General features: G+C 46.8%; 1 protein-coding gene and 1 long non-coding RNA gene across 4 annotated transcripts; one reads left to right on the top strand and one right to left on the bottom strand.

Annotated features, from left to right (window-relative positions):
• Positions 1 to 3086: 3086 nt before the first annotated feature.
• Positions 3087 to 10877, bottom strand: LOC310667926. 3 transcript variants are annotated; one of them, XR_014506424.1, is made up of 4 exons: positions 10737 to 10856; positions 9027 to 9174; positions 7340 to 7390; positions 3087 to 3848 (listed from the first exon to the last, which is right to left on the bottom strand). It is a non-coding gene; the product is annotated as an uncharacterized lncRNA (long non-coding RNA). The 3 variants fall into 3 exon arrangements; XR_014506425.1 differs by lacking the exon at positions 3087 to 3848 and having other exon boundaries at positions 6961 to 7390; positions 10737 to 10877; XR_014506426.1 differs by lacking the exons at positions 3087 to 3848; positions 7340 to 7390 and having other exon boundaries at positions 8923 to 9174; positions 10737 to 10875.
• An 18-nt stretch (positions 10878 to 10895) lies between these two features.
• Positions 10896 to 20190, top strand: FARSA (phenylalanyl-tRNA synthetase subunit alpha). Its single transcript, XM_083420189.1, has 13 exons — positions 10896 to 11121; positions 13407 to 13544; positions 13640 to 13738; positions 13903 to 14021; positions 14779 to 14871; positions 15239 to 15367; positions 15917 to 16032; positions 16366 to 16450; positions 16985 to 17084; positions 17368 to 17536; positions 17693 to 17770; positions 19098 to 19212; positions 19839 to 20190. The coding sequence occupies exons 1-13, from the start codon at positions 10939 to 10941 to the stop codon at positions 19942 to 19944; spliced, it is 1530 nt and encodes a 509-aa protein (XP_083276315.1). The 5' UTR covers positions 10896 to 10938; the 3' UTR covers positions 19945 to 20190.
• Positions 20191 to 21077: the final 887 nt, after the last annotated feature.

The raw sequence follows: 21077 nt of genomic DNA on the forward strand, positions 1-21077 counted from the left end.
ATGAGCAATACTGTATAATATTGTTTTTTATTGGCATCCGTCTGTCTCGGTAGAAAATGGGAGAGCGCTTCTGGGGTTGAAGTAAAATTGCTGGAGAATCACAACACCTAATGTGGCTGCAGAGACCCCCCTCTTGGCCTCACAGATGTAGTCCAAAGAAAATCGGAGCAATATGTTTCACACCAGCTTGGTTGCAGGGGTTGTCAGAGGGAGGCATACAAGGCACCATCCAACCGTCTTAGGGACTCCAGCCCAGATTTGTGTAAAGTTTACTCCTTAGCCTTTTCTTCTCCCAAAGATGTTCTGAAAGGTCTGGACTTTTCCTTAGGGTTTATTCCCAGAGTCTTTCCTACAAATGTGTGGCAGCAGATGTTTAGGATCAGTTTTCCTCCTCCTAGATGGGCTACCTTCCCAGATTGATGAACCCCACCTGCCCCCTCATTTTCCTCTACAGCACATGCAGAAACTGCTTTGTTGACTGTTGGACCCACCATTGGTCTCATCCATTCAATTCACTGGAGCCTCTCTTTGAATGCAGAGGAAGTCCCCAGCTCACCAAGGGTTTGAGCCAGTCAGGGAGTAGAGCAACTGATTTACTGGCTTTCCCTCCCATCAGAATACAGTGGTGCCTCGCAAGACGAAATTAATTTGTTCTGCGAGTTTTTTCGTTGTACGAGTTTTTTCGTCTTGCGAAGCACCAATGCATTTAAACACTGACAACAGCGGGGAGGGGAGGGGAGAAGCAGGACAGCTGCCGCAGCCGGTACCTCAGACTCACCCGCGCCTTGTGGCCACCGTGCGACGCGGCTGCTGGAGGGCGGCGGGGCTCAGGAGCGCGACTCGGCGGAACTGCCACCAGGGAGAGAGAGGCGCTGGCGGCAACGGCTCTCTGAGGGGAGCGCGCAAGGGGGGTGGGCAGCGGCGCGAGGCACCAACCGTCAGCAGGAAGGTGGGAGGGAGCCGGAGGAGCGGGGAAGCGAGCGTGCGTGCGTGCAGTGTGCGTTGCCATGACACGAGAAGCAGGGCCGTTTCATCTAGCGAAGCAAGCCCTTAGGGAAATCCGTCTTGCGAAGCACCTCAGAAAACGAAAAACTCTTTCGTCTTGCGAGTTTTTCATCTTCCGAGGCATTCGTCTTGCGGGGTCCCACTGTATATAGTTCCGTGAAAAATGAGTTACCACCTGACTGTTTTTTAAAAACCAGTTCAGATAAATATATTTTGCCATTTCTCACGAACATACTAACTTGGGTTTTCTTTGGTGGTTATCAGTAGACAATGTTCTGTAATGATGGAAGGACCCTGTATTTTCTTCGCTCTTTCTCTCCCCCACCCCCTTTATTTAGTTTTTTATTGTATGGCAAAAAGTTTAAATAAAATCTATGGGAGGCTGGAAAGACCCTGCTCTATATCCAAGCTATCCAAGGGTTAGAGTCAAAGCCATTCCCAGGGTGGGGCCGCTATTGGATGCTGACAGCTTCTAGGAGCCACAGGTGAGAGCTGAGTGCAGAGAGCGAAGGAGCACAACATGTCGTCCACCACAGATACTCCTCCTCCCCGAATGCCCCATATATCCCATAAATACTGCACACAGTACAGTGGTACCTCGGGTTACATATGCTTCAGGTTACATACGCTTCAGGTTACAGACTCCGCTAACCCAGAAATAGTGCTTCAGGTTAAGAACTTTGCTTCAGGATGAGAACAGAAATCGTGCTCCAACAGTATGGTAGCAGCAGGAGGCCCCATTAGCTAAAGTGGTCTCCAAGTTAAGAACAGTTTCAGGTTAAGTACGGACCTCCGGAACGAATTAAGTACTTAACCCGAGGTACCACTGTATATAAATACTATAAAATAGTATACAACTACTTTCAATGAATACATTTCTGCTGCATTTCATAACAAGCATTAGCAGAGCAAGGGTTCTTCATGCTATTCCTGTGGATACTTAGTCCAGAAACTGTTAAGCCACTAAAACCTAAACTGAGTATGTGGTTAGACACAGGATATGGCAGTTCTTCAGACATCTTGGCTGCTTCCCCCCCACTCTCCCTAAATTTAGACACAGAATGTAGATTTCATAATGCATTTATATCAGACTGGAAGCAGGCATGAACTGAGAGCTGGCTCATTATTTTGCTCCAAGTGTGAGTGTTAGGACTTTGGTTCAGGGCCGGCCCTATGATGAGGCAGTCAGGTAGGTGCCTTAGGTGGCAGATGCTGAGCAGTGGGGAGTAGACAGAGCTATGACTGCCACAAGGCCTCCCTGTACACTAGCCTGCTGCCCTCAAGTGCAGTGAAGGATACTATCCTTTCATCAGTATTGAAGTACGACTCAACTACCAGGCCAATTGGCTTCTGTATGTGTGTTGGAGGAAGGCACCATCTTCTCCTTTGCCTCAGGCAGCAAAATGTCTTGAACCAGCCCCGGTCTGAGTGCTCTTCAAATACCATGCACACTTCTACTGTGCTCCCCATTCTGGGAGACCCCCTCCTGATCTACAGCTCTCCAACATGAGAGGTGTGCGAGGCTGGGTGTCACACCGTGAGGGGCATTCCCTACCTGAGTCTGCTGCAGGCAGGGGTTTATATTCCGCTGGTGGCATGTGCTGATTGGCTGCCAATCCCTCCAAATTCAGAATGCATACCCAAAACGGCATGGGTGCGCCCAGTGGCGTAGCGTGGGTTGTCAGCACCCGGGGCAAGGCAAGTAATTTGCGCCCCCCCCGCTGCACTGTCCCTCCCCCAGATAGTCCCTCGCTCTCTCTCCGCACCGCACCGCACGCCTGGCACCCTCCCCTCCACAGTGGGCGGCGACCCGGCGGCTCGGATCGGATTCGCACAGCCAGCACTGCAGTGAGAGAGAGTGAGCCAGGTAGGGGCAGAGAGCTGCGAGTGCGAGCGCGCCCCCCCAGATGTTGCGGCCGGTGCGGCCGGCCCCCCCCTGCACCCCCCACGCTACACCACTGGGTGCGCCCAGCATGTGGAGTGAGGACCTGGTTTTCTGGGATGAGGCCTAAACCATTGTCTCTTGTGGTAAGTATCCTGAAGCACCAGGTGTAGTTTGCGCCTAGTTACAACGCATACCCTCCAACATTTCTCCGATGAAAATAGGGATGCCCTAAGGAAAAGCAGGACATTCCGGGATCAAATCAGAAACTGGGATAGCTTCTGTAAATTCAGGACTGTCCCTGGAAATCAGGGACACTTGGGGGGGTCTGACAATGGTATAGTAGCAAGCTGAGAAGGAATTGGATGTGTTGTATGTCCTTTGACCTGCCTGACCTTCTCCCTGCAACTGTTGGCTACTCATATTTCTTTGTGATTTCTCCTTTATTCCATTTCTTATACAAGCCTTTCTAAAATCTCAGCTCCTCTGCATGTTTCGTATTCTTCTGCAGCCACGTCAGTTTCTTTAGATGCCTCCGACTGTTCTTTCTACAGCCTGTAGTAGTTGCAAACTGGATAGGCAGGTAGCATCTCGAGAAAACCCACGTCCCTGTTTCTAGGATACTTGCTGTATTTAGGGCATACGGTGCAATCACATGGAGTGGCTGGAGATGATTGGGTGCTGAGGCACTCTGTCTGTGTGTACTGCATGGATTGGATGTGCTGCTAACACAGATCACCCCTAAGTCAGGCACACCCTAAACACCGTGCCAGAACAGACGTTGCTGATGTTCTTCCACTGGACTTGATTAACCACAGTCTTGTGCAACGCATCATGCTCTTTGCTTGAGATGAAATTAATAGACCAGGGTTGTGAGCCAATTTGGTGCATATTTATTCAAAGTAAGTCTGCGTAATTCAAATATACTTGCTCCTCAGGTGGGTGTGCACACGATCACAGCCTGTGTAAGTTTATGTACAAATTAGAAATTAGAGCCTTAAAACAAAGAAGGAAATCATGAAGGATAAGATTATCAGAGGCTTCTATCTCTAGCTCAGAGGTTGCCTCTGATTACCAGATGCTAAGGGAGGAAGGTTATTGCCTTCCTATCTTACTTGTGGGCTTCCCATAGGCATCGGGTTAACAGGATTTTAGACTAGTTGTTACAACCTTCAATCAGATCCTGCAAGTCTCTTCAAGCAGGCTTAGTTTGGTCAGACTCAAGTAAAAATAAATAAATAAATTATTTCTGGTAAATGAGCCACCATAGCAGCTAGAGGTCTGTGAAAATTTGTGTCCTGGGCTTTTAGACTTATCTACCCATGTCCTATCTAAAACCAAAGGGGCACATTGTTTGCCAGATGCAATTCCCCAGGTCTCCTACCCCACTACCAAGACTTGCACACCAGAGAAAAGGAAAGTGTCTGTCTTGGGATGCTTACTGTCTGATAACAACCGAATTGGCAGCTTCCTTATGCTCTGTGTGTTCAACAGCAGACAAAACATTTCCTGATACATAACTCAGTTTAATATATAACCTGGTGATCATAATGCTGAGAAAAGCTTCACCTAGTGAAGCCTGCAAGTGGCTTCTGTTAAAGATTATAAGAACTGGGCTAGATTGTTTGTTTTTATGTGGCAATCCTAAACTCTCGCCAGGTGCCCCAAAAGACAGCACTCCTATGCCTTTAATAAAGGTAAAGGTACCCCTGCCCGTTCAGGCCAGTCTTGCCAGACTCTAGGGTTGTGTGCCCATCTCACTTAAGAGGCCAGGGGCCAGCGCTGTCCGAAGACACTTCCGGGTCACGTGGCCAGCGTGACAAGCTGCATCTGGCGAGCCAGCGCAGCACACGGAACGCCGTTTACCTTCCCGCTGGTAAGCGGTCCCTATTTATCTACTTGCACCCGAAGGTGCTTTCGAACTGCTAGGTTGGCAGGCGCTGGGACCGAACGACGGGAGCGCACCCCGCAGCGGGGATTCGAACCGCCAACCTTTTGATCGGCAAGTCCTAGGTGCTGAGGCTTTAACCCACAGCACCACCCGCGTCCCTATGCCTTTAATAGTTTTGTAGAAAATAGAATGAAGAGGCAGAAATCTCAGGAATGATCTGGATCGATGATGAGACATTATTTTGGGGTGGGGAGGAAAGAGAGAGAGAGAGAGCGCCAGTATGGAAGTGGCAGTTTATTTTATTTTTTTATAAATATTTTATTCGTTTTTGCATAAAAGACAACAAAGCAAAACAAAAGCAACAAACAATACACCAAAAACATACAGAATTACACAAACATAACATACTACAAACAACAGAAATAAAAACAATCTTATCTTCATATTGATCTTGCATTAACTTGTTTCTCTGACTTCCCCGAGTCTCCCTTCCCTGTATTCCAATTCATACAATTAAACAACAAATCCCTTCCCTCTGTCATAATTAACCTCCTTTCTGATTTGAATGTCTTAATATGGAAGTGGCAGTTTAAGCCTGTGGATCTTTCTTCACTTCTTCATAGCCGCTGAAAGTGCCCAGGTCATCCTAATTGCTGGAAAGCAAAAATAAGGTGGAATGCAGCATAATGCAATGATGATCAGGGGTGGCATATTGTTTTTTCGTGTTTTCTACATCACCCTGAGATCTAATATGATGAAGGGTGCCATATAAATGTTTTCAATAAATAATGTTTTAAATGAATAAATCCTTATATTTAATAGTTATGAAGAAGTGGGGCTTTTGATGGTCCCACAAACACACTCCTGCACTGGACTGATACATCACAACACTTTGGGGAGGGGGTCCTGTTGGATATGGAATCAGGACCTAAAAGAACAGAAGGAGCTGAACTGGAGGTGCTGGTGTTTAAAATGAAATATTCTTTAAAGCGGTCAAGTATGGCTGATGGTGCTCTGAAGACCAAAGGGGAAAGACTTTATAAACCAAAGGGGAAAGACTTTATAAACCAAAGGGGAAAGACTTTATAAACCAAAAGAGCGACAGCGAAAGAGAAGGGGAGAGATGAGGAGGCCTTAATGCAGGGAAGATTGTGACACATTAAGAAGGCTAGAACAGACCGCGTTCTGTAGATGTGTAGTGTATCATCTCAAATGGCTGTAGTGCAAAATCTGATAGGTATGCCCCAGGTCCCTTTGCAGTATTATCCCCCTATAAATATTGCTGCTGCCCCAGACAGACAACTTAAGATTGCTTGGGCTATCAGGGCTGCCTTGCAGAGAGACTGCTGGTTATGCTGATGTCCTTATCTACATGTACAGGACAGGGACCAGGGTGTACCGAAGGCTTTCTGGCATGTGAAGTTCAGGCATCAGGTATGCCACATAAGCACACCTACGGGCAAGCCCTTGTAATTCAAGTGACTTTCATATTATGTGAAGCCCAGGTAGTTTCTGTACCCAACAGTCTGCCATCTAACTCTGGGGAACAAAGTTACCGTAATTGTTTCTTTATGAACAGTTTCTGAAGATTGTGGGAACAGAAGGTATGCTTCCAAAATCCCTCAGACTTCACCCCCTGTATTTTACAACTTTGGAAGAGGTTCACACCACTTTGAATAACCCTGACAAAATCATCGTGGTTGGCATCCCGGGTGACTCTATACAGAGACTATGTCTTCTGTACTTTTACAAAATGTATAAAAGGTAAAGGGATCCCTGACCGTTGGGTCCAGTCGCAGATGACTCTGGGGTTGCGGCACTCATCTCACTTTACTGGCCGAGGGAGCCAGTGTACAGCTTCCAGGTCATGTGGCCAGCATGACTAAGCCGCTTCTGACGAAGCCAGAGCAGCACACGGAAATGCCGTTTACCGTCCCGCCAGATCAGTAACTATTTATCAACCTCACCCCGTTGCGGGGATTTGAACCGCTGACATTCTGATCGGCAAGCCCTAGGCTCTGTGGTTTAACCCACAGCGCCACCCGCATCCCTGTATACCCAAATGTATACAGAAGGGCATTTCAGCAAGTGCAGCTTCTCATCTTTACCTAGCCTGCTGTTCTTGCTGATGTTCTCTCTTCTGCATAATTCCTGTCCTGGGTGTCTAATGATTCTAGCCTAAAGAGAAGTCATACGGGCTACATCATAGTTAGCACAAGAGCAAGGCTACATCATAGCTAGCACAAGCTCTCAAAAAGGCAGGAATGGGGAACCTGTGGCCCTTCGAATCCCTAACCACTGGACAAGATGACAAAGGCTGATGCGAGTTGAAAGTCTAACAATATGTGGAGGGACACAGGTTCCCCATCCCTGCTCCAATGGAAGGTAGACTTGATAAGACTCACACTCCCTCTGAAGAAACAGGTATGTAGCTTGACATTACTTCCTAGTATCTAGGAAATAGGGGACTTACTCTGTCTGAATACTTACTAAACCACAAATCTCATCAGACACACCTCTGAAAACACGTTCAATATAAAGAACCATATGGAACCATATACCTGTGATCATAATCTGAGGCCTTTCCTCACGTGCTCTCTTCCACTGAAGGTCTAGAGGGTGCAACAAGGGAATAGGCTTTTTCAGTGGGGGCTGTCCACTTTTGTAACGGCGCATCTGGCACCATCATTACATATCTTTAGGTGTCAGGCAAAACCATTCCTTTTTAATTGGGCCTTTGGCTTTTACATATATTTGGCCTTTTTGCATAATGTAGATTAAAAAATAATTGCTGGTTTTACTTTCTTTGTTTTTTTGCTTAGAATATTGTAAGTCGCTTTGAGTTGCCATGAAGGAAATGGACTTATTATTATTTATTAGACTAGAGACATTTTGCGAAAGGCAAGAGGTATGAAGAGAGAAGCCACTTTCTTTTTGCACTGTCGAAACCATCATTCACTTGTGGGACTGTTCTGGGATGGTTGGCTCATTTGCATGGTGACAGCTGACAAATGAGTGCACATTAATCTCACAAAATGCACTGCACCCATCAAAGTGCTGCCAGTTGCCTTCATGGATTTATTATTGCCAAGGGTGAGTGCTCCATGTCTCCACATTCACAGAGCGCTACAGCCAACACTTCTGTGGGTCATCAGCTAGTGTTTGCTTACTACAATTCTGACAACTTGCTAAGACTGCAGAGCTCCAGTTGGTCAGCTGCCCAGTAGATTAGCTATACAGGTAACTCACAACTTATGTGATTTTAACCTACATGCTTTCAGGTTTACGTGCTTGGCAAAAAAATAATAAAATAAAATAAAAGGGTGGTGGAAAGGGGACAGGCATCCAGGAAAAAAGACTTTGGCAATGGCAATTGCCATTGAACCCAATGTGTTTTGACTATACACATTTTTTGCTTTACACACTATCCCTAGAACATAAACCCCCACATAAATTAAGTGGTGGCGCTGTGGGTTAAACCACAGAGCCTAGGGCTTGCTGATCAGAAGGTTGGCAGTTCGAATCCCCATGACGGGGTGAGCTACCATTGCTCGGTCCCTGCTCCTGCCAACCTAGCAGTTCGAAAGCACGGCAAAGTGCAAATAGATAAATAGGTACCGCTCTGGTGGGAAGGTAAATGGCGTTTCCGTGGGCTGCTCTGGTTCGCCAGAAGCGGCATAGTCATGCTGGCCACATGACCCAGAAGCTGTAAGCCAGCTCCCTTGGCCAATAAAGCGAGATGAGCGCCACAACCCCCGAGTCGGCCACGACTGGACCTAGTGGTCAGGGGTCCTTTTAACTTTACCTATACTACAAAGTATTTATTTCTTCACAGTATAGGTTTGTAATATGACTGGTCTTGTATGGCCACACCGTCCTTTATACCCACCGCAAATCAATAAAAGCTCACCTTATTTTAAGCTAGGTTAAGAAACAAGCACTTGAATTTTCAGTATATGCACATACAGAAATAATGAGCTGCTACACCCCTTTCTCAGAGCATCAGTAGGTGGCGCTATAACCAAACATGTTGAAACCTACTGATCACCTATTTGCCATACAGAAAAATGGTACCCACTGAGCTATTTCTTCAAGGGGGATAAAAACAAAAGATCTGGATAAATCACTCACTCCTGGTTGTGGCTGGAATCCTGAACATGAAATTTTTAATACAGCAGAGGAGGGTTAGGGCCTCTGTTTTTTGCTTGCACTGACATAGTGGCTAACCATAAGAGTTATTTTGCCCACTGTTGGCCGTTGGCTAGTGGCTGTTGTATTGTTGTTATCTGCCTTGGGAGGCAATGGAGGAGTGCACCTTTGGCCTGCTGGATGCTTGCAGTGCCTGCTGTGGTTGTAGAGGGACATTTTTTGTTGCAATTGTAGAGACGTTAAACAGCTGGGGAGGGAGGAAGAAAAAGCTTTAGAAAAAGCTTTTTTTGTTATTGGCATTTGTATGTCCTGAGAGACGAAAAGCTGTTTTCTAACAGGCTGCAAATGCCAATAAGAGTGTTTCTTTGCTTTGGTATTACAGATAGTGTTCCATTTCAGCCAAAATGGTGCCTTTTCCTTTCAGAAGTTTGGCAGATGCAGCTACCTTTGCCCCATCTGGGAGGAAAGTGTCTATAGAATTTCTGCACAGCCTTCAAAGCAGGAAAGGATAAATGTATGCCACAGCATACATTAAAAACATAAATTTAGGCTTTTCCCCAAAGAACCTGGGAACTGTAGATAGAAACTGGTTTGTTGTCTTCTCCGTTTGACCAAGCTACACCAAGCTTGTGTCGCTCCTCTAAACCTGCAAACAGAACAGCCGCATGCCATGGTTAGACTCCAACGCAAATCAGCCCTGGCTGCCATGGACAATGGTTAAATACTATGGGTTGCAACGCAGCAACATCTGGAGGGACACAGCTTCATATTTTGTGGGCTGTGAGGAAATAAAATATGCCCGTAATGCAGCAAAAAGGGGAACTTTAACCAACACTTCCTTGCCTTTGAAACATGGCTCATGAAAGAAATTCAACAGGTGAGGCCCTCCTTACCACTGTGACCTTTCAGCTGTTCCAACTTTCCCTGTTGCAAGTTATTTAGGAGCCCTGCCTTTAAAAGATGCAAGCATTCCGGGGTGGGGAGAAAGACTGCACTTTGGAACTCCCTGCCTGTTGAGATCAAGTAGGAGCTTTCACCATACTACTCTTTTTGGCACCTGCCAAAAATCATTCCTGTTTAGGCAAGCCTACTCGGATGCTGGACCGTAAAGAAGGCTGATCGCCGAAGAATTGACGCTTTTGAATTATGGTGCTAGAGGAGACTCTTGAGAGTCCCATGGACTGCAAGAAGATCAAATGCATCCATTCTTAAGGAAATCAGCCCTGAGTGCTCACTGGAAGGACAGATCCTGAAGCTGAGGCTCCAATACTTTGGCCACCTCATGAGAAGAGAAGACTCACTGGAAAAGACCCTGATGTTGGGAAAGATGGAGGGCACAAGGAGAAGGGGACGACAGAGGACGAGATGGTTGGACAGTGTTCTCGAAGCTCCCAGCATGAGTTTGACCAAACTGCGGGAGGCAGTGGAAGACAGGAGTGCCTGGCGTGCTCTGGTCCATGGGGTCACGAAGAGTCGGACACGACTAAACGACTAAACAACAACAACTCGGATGCTCGGAAAGCTGAGGTAATCTCAACCCCTTTTAGTATCTTAACTTTTTTTATGTTTTAAAGCAACGTTAATTCCTCCCCCCACCCCGATTTTATTGTTTCATCCTTTTGTAAACTGCTTTTGATTTTGTTTGCTTTTTGCAATCAAGCGGTGGATAAAATTTTATGAAACCAACCAACTGCTGTTGTGAGGTGGAGGTGGGGGGGGGGCAGTTGAATTTCAAAGCCCTGAAAACTGTTACACCCCCCCCCCAAATTAAACTCCTGTGTAATTACACCATTACACTTGTTCTTCTACCGGTGGATGAGGAGCTGGAATATGCTGTCTTCCCACCTCAGACAATTTAATTTTATCGACCGGCTTATTCTCTCCCCCGCCCCCCGTACAGTAATCTCACAATGGAGGCTCTCTAGCACATAAACGTCAAAAACTCTATGCTCAGATCGTCACTTCCGCTTCCGGCCAAGACAGGAACTCCTTGTCGGTCGTTGCCGGGAACATGGCTCCCACCGTGGAGTCGGCGGCGGGTCCTGGGTCAGCGGCCGAGCTCCTGCTGCAGAGACTAGAGCTAGCAGGAGCCCAAGGCCAAGCGAGGCTCTGCAGCTTGGAGGCGGCTGCGGCGCTGGGCTTGGACCACCAGGTGCTGGTCGGGGCAGTGAAGAGCCTACAGTCGTTGGGGGAGGTAAGTGGGCGTGGCGGTCTCTGGCCACGCCCCTGTGAGCCGTCGCGGGAGTGGCGTCATCCTTACCTGCCCTCGGAAGGAAGAGGGACGCTTCTGCGTACCTGAGGCGGGGGGACAGTAGAACTGCGCATGCGTGCTGGCCTGTGTTCTCTTGGTAGTAGAGCAGCGCTCTATGGCTCCTTTAAGGAAATGACAGGGGGCGGAGCGTAGGATCCCCACAGAGGTATTAAAAGGGTAGATGGGCACACTCCTTTAATTCCTTTTTTGAATGGGGGGTGGACTTTGCTTTGTTTTAACATTTCCCTCAGGTGTGAAAGCGAGACTTGCAGTGTTGTATCCCCAAATTTCAGGTTCGGTTTGACTCAGCAGCCTTTCTCCACCTTGGGTGTGTCCCCCCCGTATGTCATTGAACTACAACTCCCAGCATCCCCAGGTAGCAGGACAAGCAGCTAGGGATGATGGGAGTTGTAGTCCAACGTCAGGACACCCAAGGTTGGGAAAGGCTGGTCTTGAAAGCAAGCCACTTGTGTTCTGCAGTTGCTGCTGCTTCACAGGCTGGGCCAAAACAGAGAGGAGAGCCTTACTTTAAAACAAAACAAAACTCGACAGCCTGATGTTGCTCTAGGGGGCTTACTTTGGTTAGAATCGAGTACTGTATACACTTCCACAGTTAATGCTAAATACATTTCTTCTGGTAAGTGAGCCACTATAGCTGATGGAGGGCTGTGAAAATTTGTGTCCTGTGGGCCTTTTAGATTCGTCTACTTATGTACTGTCTGAAACCAAAGGGGTGCATTGGTTTGCAGATGTGACCCCCCCCCCCCCAGCTCTCCTACCCCACTATGAAACAGTATGGAGTAGTTGATAAAGTGTAAGGTTTGTACTTGGAAAAACCAAATTAAAATCCATCCATAGCTATAAAGACTAGAGCAGGGGTGGCTAATCTGTGGCACTCATATGTTGCCAGACTCGCAGCTCTCATGAGCTCTAGCCAACATACCCAATGGTCATGGATGGTGAAATTTGCTGTCCAGTAACATTTGGACAGCCACCGGTCAGCCATTCCAAGCCTAGAGAGCAACCCTGGACAAAGAGATGTTAGCCTAACCAACTTGACAGGATTGTGAGGATTAAAATGCTCTCTTTTTGTTAAATGTCTTTCCAAAGTGCTCCTTCACAAAGTTTCCACTTGTCCTTTAAGATAGTCATGTCCTACAGCAGAGCTTTCCAAACTGTGTGTCACGACACGTCAGTTTGTCAACTGCAGTGTGTAGGTGTGTTGTGCAAAAACTCTCTGTGCTCCTCCTGGGGCTGGAAAGGGGCTAGTTTGACCTCCGGTTTGCTAGAAAAACTGAATTACTGTGTTGTGAAATGATGGTTGCTATTATTTATGTTTATTGTACTTTATATTGTCACTTTATAAATTAAAAGGATCTCCAGGTGACTTACAAACAATAACACATAAATTTAAATCAACATAGGACTAAAACTGAGTGAAAGCTAAAAATACATTCATATTTATAACGAGGCAGTACCTACTGAAGAAGGCCACAGAAAATTAAAGACCAAAGAAAAAGGTTTTTGACTGGTGCCTAAAGATAGATAGTGATGGTGCCATGTGTGTTTTCTGGGGAGAGCATTCCAAAAGCAAGTTCAGTCTTGTTCTGACTGAAGAGCAGTTTCCTAAGAAAATGAAATCCTAGTAAAGACTTTTTTTGAAGGCTTGCTAGGGAGAAATCTCAGTGGTTTATCTCAGCATTGATATGGTGGGGGGCATTGAAAGCACCCTAAAATCTCCAGCTCTCAGCTGTGGCCTTCTTTCACTGAGGCAATAAGGCTGTGTCTGTGCTGTTCCATTTCAGGCTACAAGTGTATTACATGATGGAAGTATGATAACATATGACAAAGAAGATATTGCTAGAATTTTTCTGGCTGATATGCTTGTTTTTCATGTGCAAGGATTATTGATTGATTGCATGGAAAATCAGTTGCCATGTGAACCCCTAGCTACAATCTGAAGTGATTTAGCACAGGCATATGTTAGCCCTTTCAGCAAAAACTAGGACTGGATCAGGGTGGGGTTCTACACAAACAAATATTCCAGATGGACAGTAAAAACCAATGAGCTGTAAGATAATTGGGGTCTTTTCAGATAGGACCACAAGTATTCAGTTGTCTTTCAAATACTGCCTTATAACACTCCCTTTTTTCTGCTTCAAGCTCCAGCCCCCACCTCCTTTCAGACCCTTTCTAACTGTGCTGATGTTCTCAATTGTCCTCTCTAGGTGATTGAGGCTGAGCAATGCACATCCAAGAAGTGGGAACTGACACCTGAGGGCAAAGAAATTGTCCAGGAAGGGAGCCATGAAGTTCGAGTGTTTAACAGCATCCCCCCTGAAGGCCTGGTCCAGAGTGAGCTGATGGTAAAAGTTTACTGAGGTTATCTTCCCTGTGGGCTTATTTGATTAAGTGGCTTTTGGATACCTGACAGTGTCACTTTTGGTTCTTTTCACTGTAGAAGCTGCCAAGTGGAAAGGTGGGATTCAGCAAAGCAATGTCCAATAAGTGGATCCAGCTAGACAAGACCGCAGAAGGTGGACCCCGAGTCTTCCGGGCGGTGGGCGATCCTTACTCCTTATTGGTTTGGGTTTGGGTTTCTGCAGGGTTTGTGTCAGAAAAGGGGTTGGACAGTGCAGATGAGTGTTGGTTTCAATCCAAGGATGTTGGGATGGGGAAGACGGCATCAGGGCTCTGAAGTTTCCTCCCCCCCCCCCCTTCTAGGTGGAGACTGTGCAGGACTCTGTCAGAGAGAAGCTGCTGCAGGTGGAGCAGGGTGAGGGTGACAAACTAGAAGAGAAGGACAAGAATGAACTGAAGAAGCGGAAACTCCTGGCAGAAGTGTGAGTTGAGCCTCTGTCATCCCACTCTGCATGGGATGATCTACGTTTTCAGGACTAATTTCACCCTTTTGCAGTAGAAATGTTCTACAGTCTCAATGAGCAGATTAGTTCATTGTGCATTCTCAGGGTACAGTGGTGCCCCGCAAGACGAATGCCTCGCAAGACAGAAAACCCGCAAGACGAAAGGGTTTTCCGTCTGCAGAGGCGCTTCGCAAGACGAATTTCCCTATGGGCTTGCTTCGTAAGACGAAAATTGACGAAAAATTTTGAGGGGTTTTTTTGCTCCAAAACCCCTTTTTCTGAATCGCTAAGCTGCTAAAAGCATTTTAGCAGCAAAACCGCTAATGCCTTAAGCCTTAAAAAGCCGTTTTTAGCCCTTAAAGTGCCAATAGCGCTAATCCGTCAATGGGCTTGCTTTGCAAGACGAAAAAAACGCAAGACGAAAAGACTCGCGGAACGGATTCTTTTCGTCTTGCGAGGCACCACTGTATCTGAATGTGTGCCTGAACATTGGAAGAAAATTTCCTGTTTGGAAAGTGCTTTGCAGTTACCTCATTTGTTGTTGCTTGCATTGCCAGGAGGGAGCTGAGGCTGTGTGTGTGTGTGTGTGTGCGCGCGTGCGCGCACTTGTGTCTGATTAGATCTATATCTGTGTTGGGATTTGAACCCGCCTCTCTAGCATTGTATCCACTAGACTGCAGGACCTCTTGTTTACTGTGCTTGTTGTATTTCGAAACAAGTTTATATTTGCTTTCAGGACCATTAAGGCATACTGGATCAGTAAAGGAAATGCTTTCAGTACCACAGTTAGCAAGCAGGAAACGGACCTCACTCCAGAGATGATTGCCAGGTAAGGAACTGTTCTAGTCCTTGTTTAAAGTCGGACTAACACGGTCTGTCTGTGTCTCTTTAGTTGCCATTTCAGTTTGCTCTTGGGTTCTGGGTGTGAACCTTGGCTGTGAAAATGCTGGCTTCAAACCATAGAATCAAGATTTGCCAAATACCCACTCAGCTGTTGTGGGATTGCTGTCGTAGACATTAACCGCTTTGTAACAAATCTCAGCACAACTCTTGACCACTCTGCTTCCCATTACTTGTTGGTAACTGCCTTCTCTGCATTCCTAGTTCTGCATGGAAGGTGATCTGAAAAGACCCGCAGCCCGTTGCAAAGTTAACTTTCCCCCCTGTTTTCCCTACACTTGTTCCTAAACTTTCAGTGGCTCCTGGAAAGATTTGAAGTTCAAGGCGTATAACTTTGAGGCACTGGGCATTATGCCTGAAAGCGGACATCTCCACCCACTCCTCAAGGTCCGCAGCCAGTTCCGGCAGATCTTCCTTGAAATGGGGTGTGTACTTCAATGTCTGCAAAATATTGGGGTATGTGGGTGTGACAAAATGGTGATTGCGGGTGGTGAGGTGTGTTCTACCATGCCGTGTGCGTGGTACATGCCCATGAGGCCTGCACAGCTGGCTGTAGATTCAATACACGCCTGTCTTGGGAATTCTGCCCATCCTTGCTTCTTTTCCTCGGAGGAGGCAGTGCATTGTAGCCCAAGCTTGAAGTCATGGCACAGTCTGCTGAGGAGACTGGGCTAGCATTTTTCATTTACCTGCCCATGCAGACAACTCCATGTGACGAAGACCGTGCTGGCAAAGCACTGGGATGGGAGCAAACCTCCCCCCGCTGCTCTTCTAGGCTTGAGTACATCTTGATGTCCCTGCCCTGTGCCCATCGTCATTAGCCAGTCTTCTGTGATATGCCATCTTAATGGGGGTGGGGTGGGGATAGACTTATTGCAATTAATGGGTCTAAATTAGTCATTTTAATTAATTAATTTCAGTGGATCAACCCTTGGAAAAAACGTTGCTTAATGGCTGTGTGTTTCCCTTCTCAGTTTTACAGAAATGCCCACCAATAACTTCATTGAGAGCTCCTTCTGGAACTTTGACGCCCTCTTCCAGCCACAGCAGCATCCAGCTCGGGACCAGCATGACACCTTCTTCCTAAAGGGTCAGTCACTCCTTGGGCCACACATGACCTTTGTATCCGGTTTCATAGCTGGCAAAGAGGCTGTGGATCAGGATCTTGGGACAGCTTCATTTTGGGAGCTAGATGAGCCCCAAGTATCTAGCATATGTTCTTCTCTTTGTGTTGGGTGTTTCATATCTTACGGGCTTTAGTGGAATGGCTACCTATCTTGCTATGGATAGTGGGCAGGCCTCTCCTCTCTTTATCTCTTTATCTGGAGAGTAGTAAGGGGCTGACTCCAGCCTCTTTCTTTCACTACTCGACAGTCTGGAGCCCCATATGCCCAGTCACTTGCATGTGCCTTCTTCCTTCTAGATCCTGCTGAAGCCATCGACTTCCCCATGGATTACCTGAAGAGGGTAAAGAGGGTTCATTCACAAGGAGGTTATGGCTCTCAGGGGTAAGACTCAACAGCATTTTTTTCTGCAGTTCTAGTGCTGGGCCTGGAAGCGCAAAAAGGTTATGAAAAGCATCTCCGCACCAGTCAGCTCACATTAGTGTGCAACGCGTTGTACAGGAGAACAAATGGTTTGCTGCAGCAGCATATAGCATAGAGTTTTCTCCCATTCCCAAGTCTGGAGGGTGATGGGGGCACTGCTCTCTTTGACACTTGTGCTACAAGGTTAGGTGGAGAGAGGAGTTGATTGGCAGGTGCTGTCATCTGGGCCACAGTGCTTTTGGAAATAGCCATGGGGTCCATGTTCATTTGTAAACAGCAGAGGAGTTGGGATTTTGATAAGGAAGGGAAATCCCAAATCTGTATCATGCTGTTGGGAAATGGGAGACCCTTCAAAAAAGAAGCTTGAGTCTAGTAGGCAAACTGTTTCTCTTCATTTTCCAAGCAATAGCACCCATCACAGGGCCTGTTTCAGCTCCTGTACCTCAGATATTAACTGCTGGAGTCACACCCCACATCTCAATCTTTCCCTCCCAGGTACAGATATGAGTGGAAGCTGGAAGAGGCTCGGAAGAACCTCCTTCGGACGCACACCACATCCGCCAGTGCTCGCATGCTCTATCAGCTGGCGCAGCAGGTAACTATCCAGTAAAAACTCTTTCCTGCCTGGATGTATCCTAGCTATGAAGGCTGACAAAACAACAGGTCATTGAAGAGTTTCCATATAAAGTGATGCCAGGCTTCATTTACCTAGGAACTGTCAGGTTGGAGCGAGGAATACAAATTCAATTAATAATAGTAATCTAAAGCTGGTAGGATAAAAACGCTCTGAGGCTGGGATGGTCTGCCTGCCTGCTGAGACTGAAGTACTTGAAGCAATCCAAAGTGTGGAACTGTGACAACTGCTTCTTCTCCTGCAGGAGAAATTCACCCCCGCCAAATACTTTTCCATCGACCGTGTCTTCAGGAACGAGACGCTTGACGCCACCCACCTGGCTGAGTTTCACCAGATTGAAGGGGTGGTAGCCGATTATGGCTTGACACTGGGCGACCTGATGGGTGTCTTGAAAGAGTTTTTCACCAAAATGGGTAAGAGCTGTTGAATAAGAGGGAGGATACAGAGTGGACTCCAGTTGTGAAGCAGTCTGGCAGGAAACAGGCTCCTTGGTGGTTGTCGTCTGTTTTCAGGGACCAGCCTCCCAGCTCCACTCCATTCATCTCTCTCTCTCTCTCTCTCTGTGGCAGGAATCACCCAGCTGCGCTTCAAACCCGCTTACAATCCTTACACAGAGCCCAGCATGGAGGTGTTCAGCTACCACCAGGGTGAGTGCAGGAAGATAGTCGTGTACCATTCTGTGGAACTGTGACGCTGTGCCACAGGAGTCCTCCATGTCCCTGGCAGTATCTCTTTGCTCCTGCCCTTGGGAATCAAAGCAAATTCCCTAGCAGCTGAGCTGAGTAGCAGCCAGCGTTACTGGCAGCAGAGGTCAGGTACACCAAGGAAAGGCTGTAAATCATGGGTGGCTTTTGAGGGAACAGGGCAAGCAGTCCGAGCACTCTGAACTCTACTTGCATTCTTACCTGTGAGAAATTTCAGTTTTCCACCTTTGCCAAGAAGGCAGCTGCACACTCAGTGCCTTAAGAAGGAATTCCAACTGCCCCTGAATTAGCCTTTCATAATCCCCTTATGACTCATGCAGTTGCAAAAATTCTTCGCCCTGATAATGCGCTATAAATTAGGACACTTTTCCACTGTGTCAACAGTAGTCTGAGAGTATGCCACCTATTCATAGGCACTTCTATTTCTGGAGGTTCCATGTGTCTTGATATTTAAAGGACGTGCCCCGAACTCCATGGCAACCTCCCCAGCCCTTCATTTGAAATGCAAGGCTGATGAATTTGATTTTACTTGAAATCAATACCTTCTTGCCTTTCAGGTTTAATCCTCATAATGCCCCTTTTCTCTATAAAACATGAGAATAATGAAGTCAGCGAATTGATAAAGGCAACAGAGAAGCAAATTCTCCTTAACCCTATTCTGGGAGTGGGGAAGGGCAGGTGAGGCAGGGGAAGAGAACCACTGGAAGAGAGATTGGGTGTGCAAAGCATCCGCTAAAAACGTTTCCATGTTTTTAAAGGTTCTTAAGCTTCCAAGCAGCAGGAGCCACAGAACGGAGGCACAACCATAAAGAATGCCTCTATGTCCTCATTTTTGCTAGTATGGTAGTCTTTTATATTAGGCCCCAAACCATTTAGGACTTCAGACATCAACATCATCCTGAATTTGCTCACAAGGCTATGACAACACAAGAGTCAGCTTTCGCCCTTTGCCCCTTACAGCTGCTGTCACAGCCTCACAAGCTGCAGTGGGCTCTAATGAGTCTGCTGAAATGATAAGATGTAACACACTTTCCCTTGATTTGACCTGGGAAAGTGTTGCACATGAGCAGCCTGGCACAAAAATACCTGCTTTGTGTTAGCAGTTTTTGTTATGGGTAGAAGGTGTCCATATGTCTGACTTGTCTTCTGTCCCAGGGTGTTGTTCAGATTGGACTCCAGCAACCCCAGAGCTTGGGCTCTGCCTAGGCATGTGGCTTTGCTGCCCACCCTGACACACTTCACTAGCCTAACAATACAACTTTTCTTCCAGGATTAAAGAAGTGGGTGGAGGTGGGCAATTCGGGAGTCTTCCGCCCAGAGATGCTGCTGCCTATGGGTCTGCCTGATGGGGTGACCGTCATCGCCTGGGGCCTTTCTTTGGAACGGTAAGTGTTTTGGCTGGAATGTGTTAAGCCCAGGTTAAGCAACCTTTTGCTCTAGTGTCCTGTCCGGAAGGGCCCCAAGCCTGGGGGCTGCCTGTCTCTCTTGTCAGGGACCAAGGACTAATGCATGTTGCACCCTTTTAAGAGTCTTAAGTCAGCAGAGGTTGGAACTAATCTCAATAAAGCTTCAGTCTACAAATTGGCACCTTCTGTCTCCCAAGACTATAAATCTCTGTCGTGCGGCTGCATGACCCAAAGCCATGTGCCTTCCTCGCCTCTGCAGGATTAAACCTCACTCACCTCTTTCCCTCAGACAGGCTGTTTTCCCAGATCAAGCTTGTGAGCATCAGCAGTGCTGTAGCCTGTGTGTTGGGCCACAGAAGTTGAGTCAAAGGTGTATCCCATATTTAGAATGCCAAAGGGTATGGGGGAAAGATCCATTTGTTGGGATAGTTTGGACAAACCTATCCTGCTCTAGTTGTACTTTGCTGTGACTTTTTGCTATGGTCTAGTACATTAATACTATTTTTCAAATTTTATTTTAATGTCTGTTTTGTGTTGTTGCCTTTTGAAAAATGCTAGGGACATGAAAGTGGTCTGAATGGAGATTCCTCCCTCTTCTCTTTCAGGCCCACCATGATCAGGTATGGCATCAATAATATCCGGGAACTGGTTGGTCACAAAGTCAATCTGCAGATGGTATATGACAGCCCGCTCTGCCGCTTGGATGCTTAGTCCACAGAAACTTTCCTCTCTTCAGAGACATCCCTATTTATTAGCACTGCTGCTTGTTGGAAAACTGGGCCTTTCAGGCTTCTATCCTCCACGCTTTTGGTTCCTTTGGGGGAAAGTGCCTGTCAAGCCATTCCGCTGTTTTGTATGGACGCTTTAGCCCCTACACCTTTTGGAGGGTTCATGGGTGAATGGGTTCTCCCAATTTGTGTGGGGAATAAACTTGTAGCCCATGTTACATTCAGTAAAGTGTCTCGACCTCGAGTCTGTGATTAGTGTGAATAGTCAGGAATCGCCGCAGCTCTACTGATCTGTAGAGCGTAGCTTGTCAGCTTTACCATCGTGGCCTGTGGAAAAGTAACATAATTGGAAGGGGAACTTCTGTACCTTTCACCACCCTGCTTATACCAAAATATTGGGGTATTTTTTGGGAGGGGGAGGGGCCTTTCTCCTGCATGGGGGGAACTGGCTTATAGGTGGGATACGATTGCCACTTCGCCCCACCACACAAAAATTCAGTATTTAAAAAAAATTCTGTGCCTTGAATTCTTTCCTCTATTTGCTTCCATGTCAACCTTTCCTCTTCTCTTCCATTATAATCATTTTATTGTCTCTTCATCCCCAATCCTTCTGTGTCTCATGCCCTCTTCAAAAGAACCCACAAGCAGGGCTGCTGTTGATCTTAAAATGTTGTTAAGCATTAGAACATGAGAGGACAGTGGGTTGGTTTTACGTTGACCCTTTTCCTATCAAAAGCTGTATTTTGGGAACCCTGGTAGGAGGCAAATGTTTGGAAAGGACTTGGTATATACACATTTCGATATCCTGATTTCCAGCTGTCTCTACAAGCAGGTGTCAGATAAAGCACACACAGTTTGTTGGGGAAAAACTGCAAAGCAAAATCTGGGCTACAGCTACTACTTGTAAGGGGAAGATCTGCAAAGAAAGAAAGTCCATGTTCTACAGCTTGGGGAGTTCTGCTAAAACTTTGTTCATATTCATGCTCTCAAAAAGGAGCTGAGACCATGACCAGGCCAAGTGCCAAATGAGGAAGGATAGTCACTACCTCTTGTCATATTAACTTCTTGTCATAATGGCAGCATTCAGCAATTGGAGACAAGAGCCCACAAGGCATA

Source organism: Podarcis tiliguerta (genome assembly GCF_965153285.1).
Source record: "Podarcis tiliguerta genome assembly, chromosome: 17".
Lineage (NCBI taxonomy): Eukaryota > Metazoa > Chordata > Lepidosauria > Squamata > Lacertidae > Podarcis > Podarcis tiliguerta.

What these genes read in the sequence shown, in the direction of transcription:
- FARSA (XM_083420189.1), top strand. Translation starts at nt 10,939, where the DNA reads ATGGCTCCCACCGTGGAGTCGGCGGCGGGTCCTGGGTCAGCGGCCGAG. An exon ending in GCCTACAGTCGTTGGGGGAG is followed by an intron (nt 11,122 to 13,406) that starts GTAAGTGGGCGT and finishes TGTCCTCTCTAG; the next exon opens with GTGATTGAGGCTGAGCAATG. An exon ending in TGACACCTTCTTCCTAAAGG is followed by an intron (nt 16,033 to 16,365) that starts GTCAGTCACTCC and finishes TCTTCCTTCTAG; the next exon opens with ATCCTGCTGAAGCCATCGAC.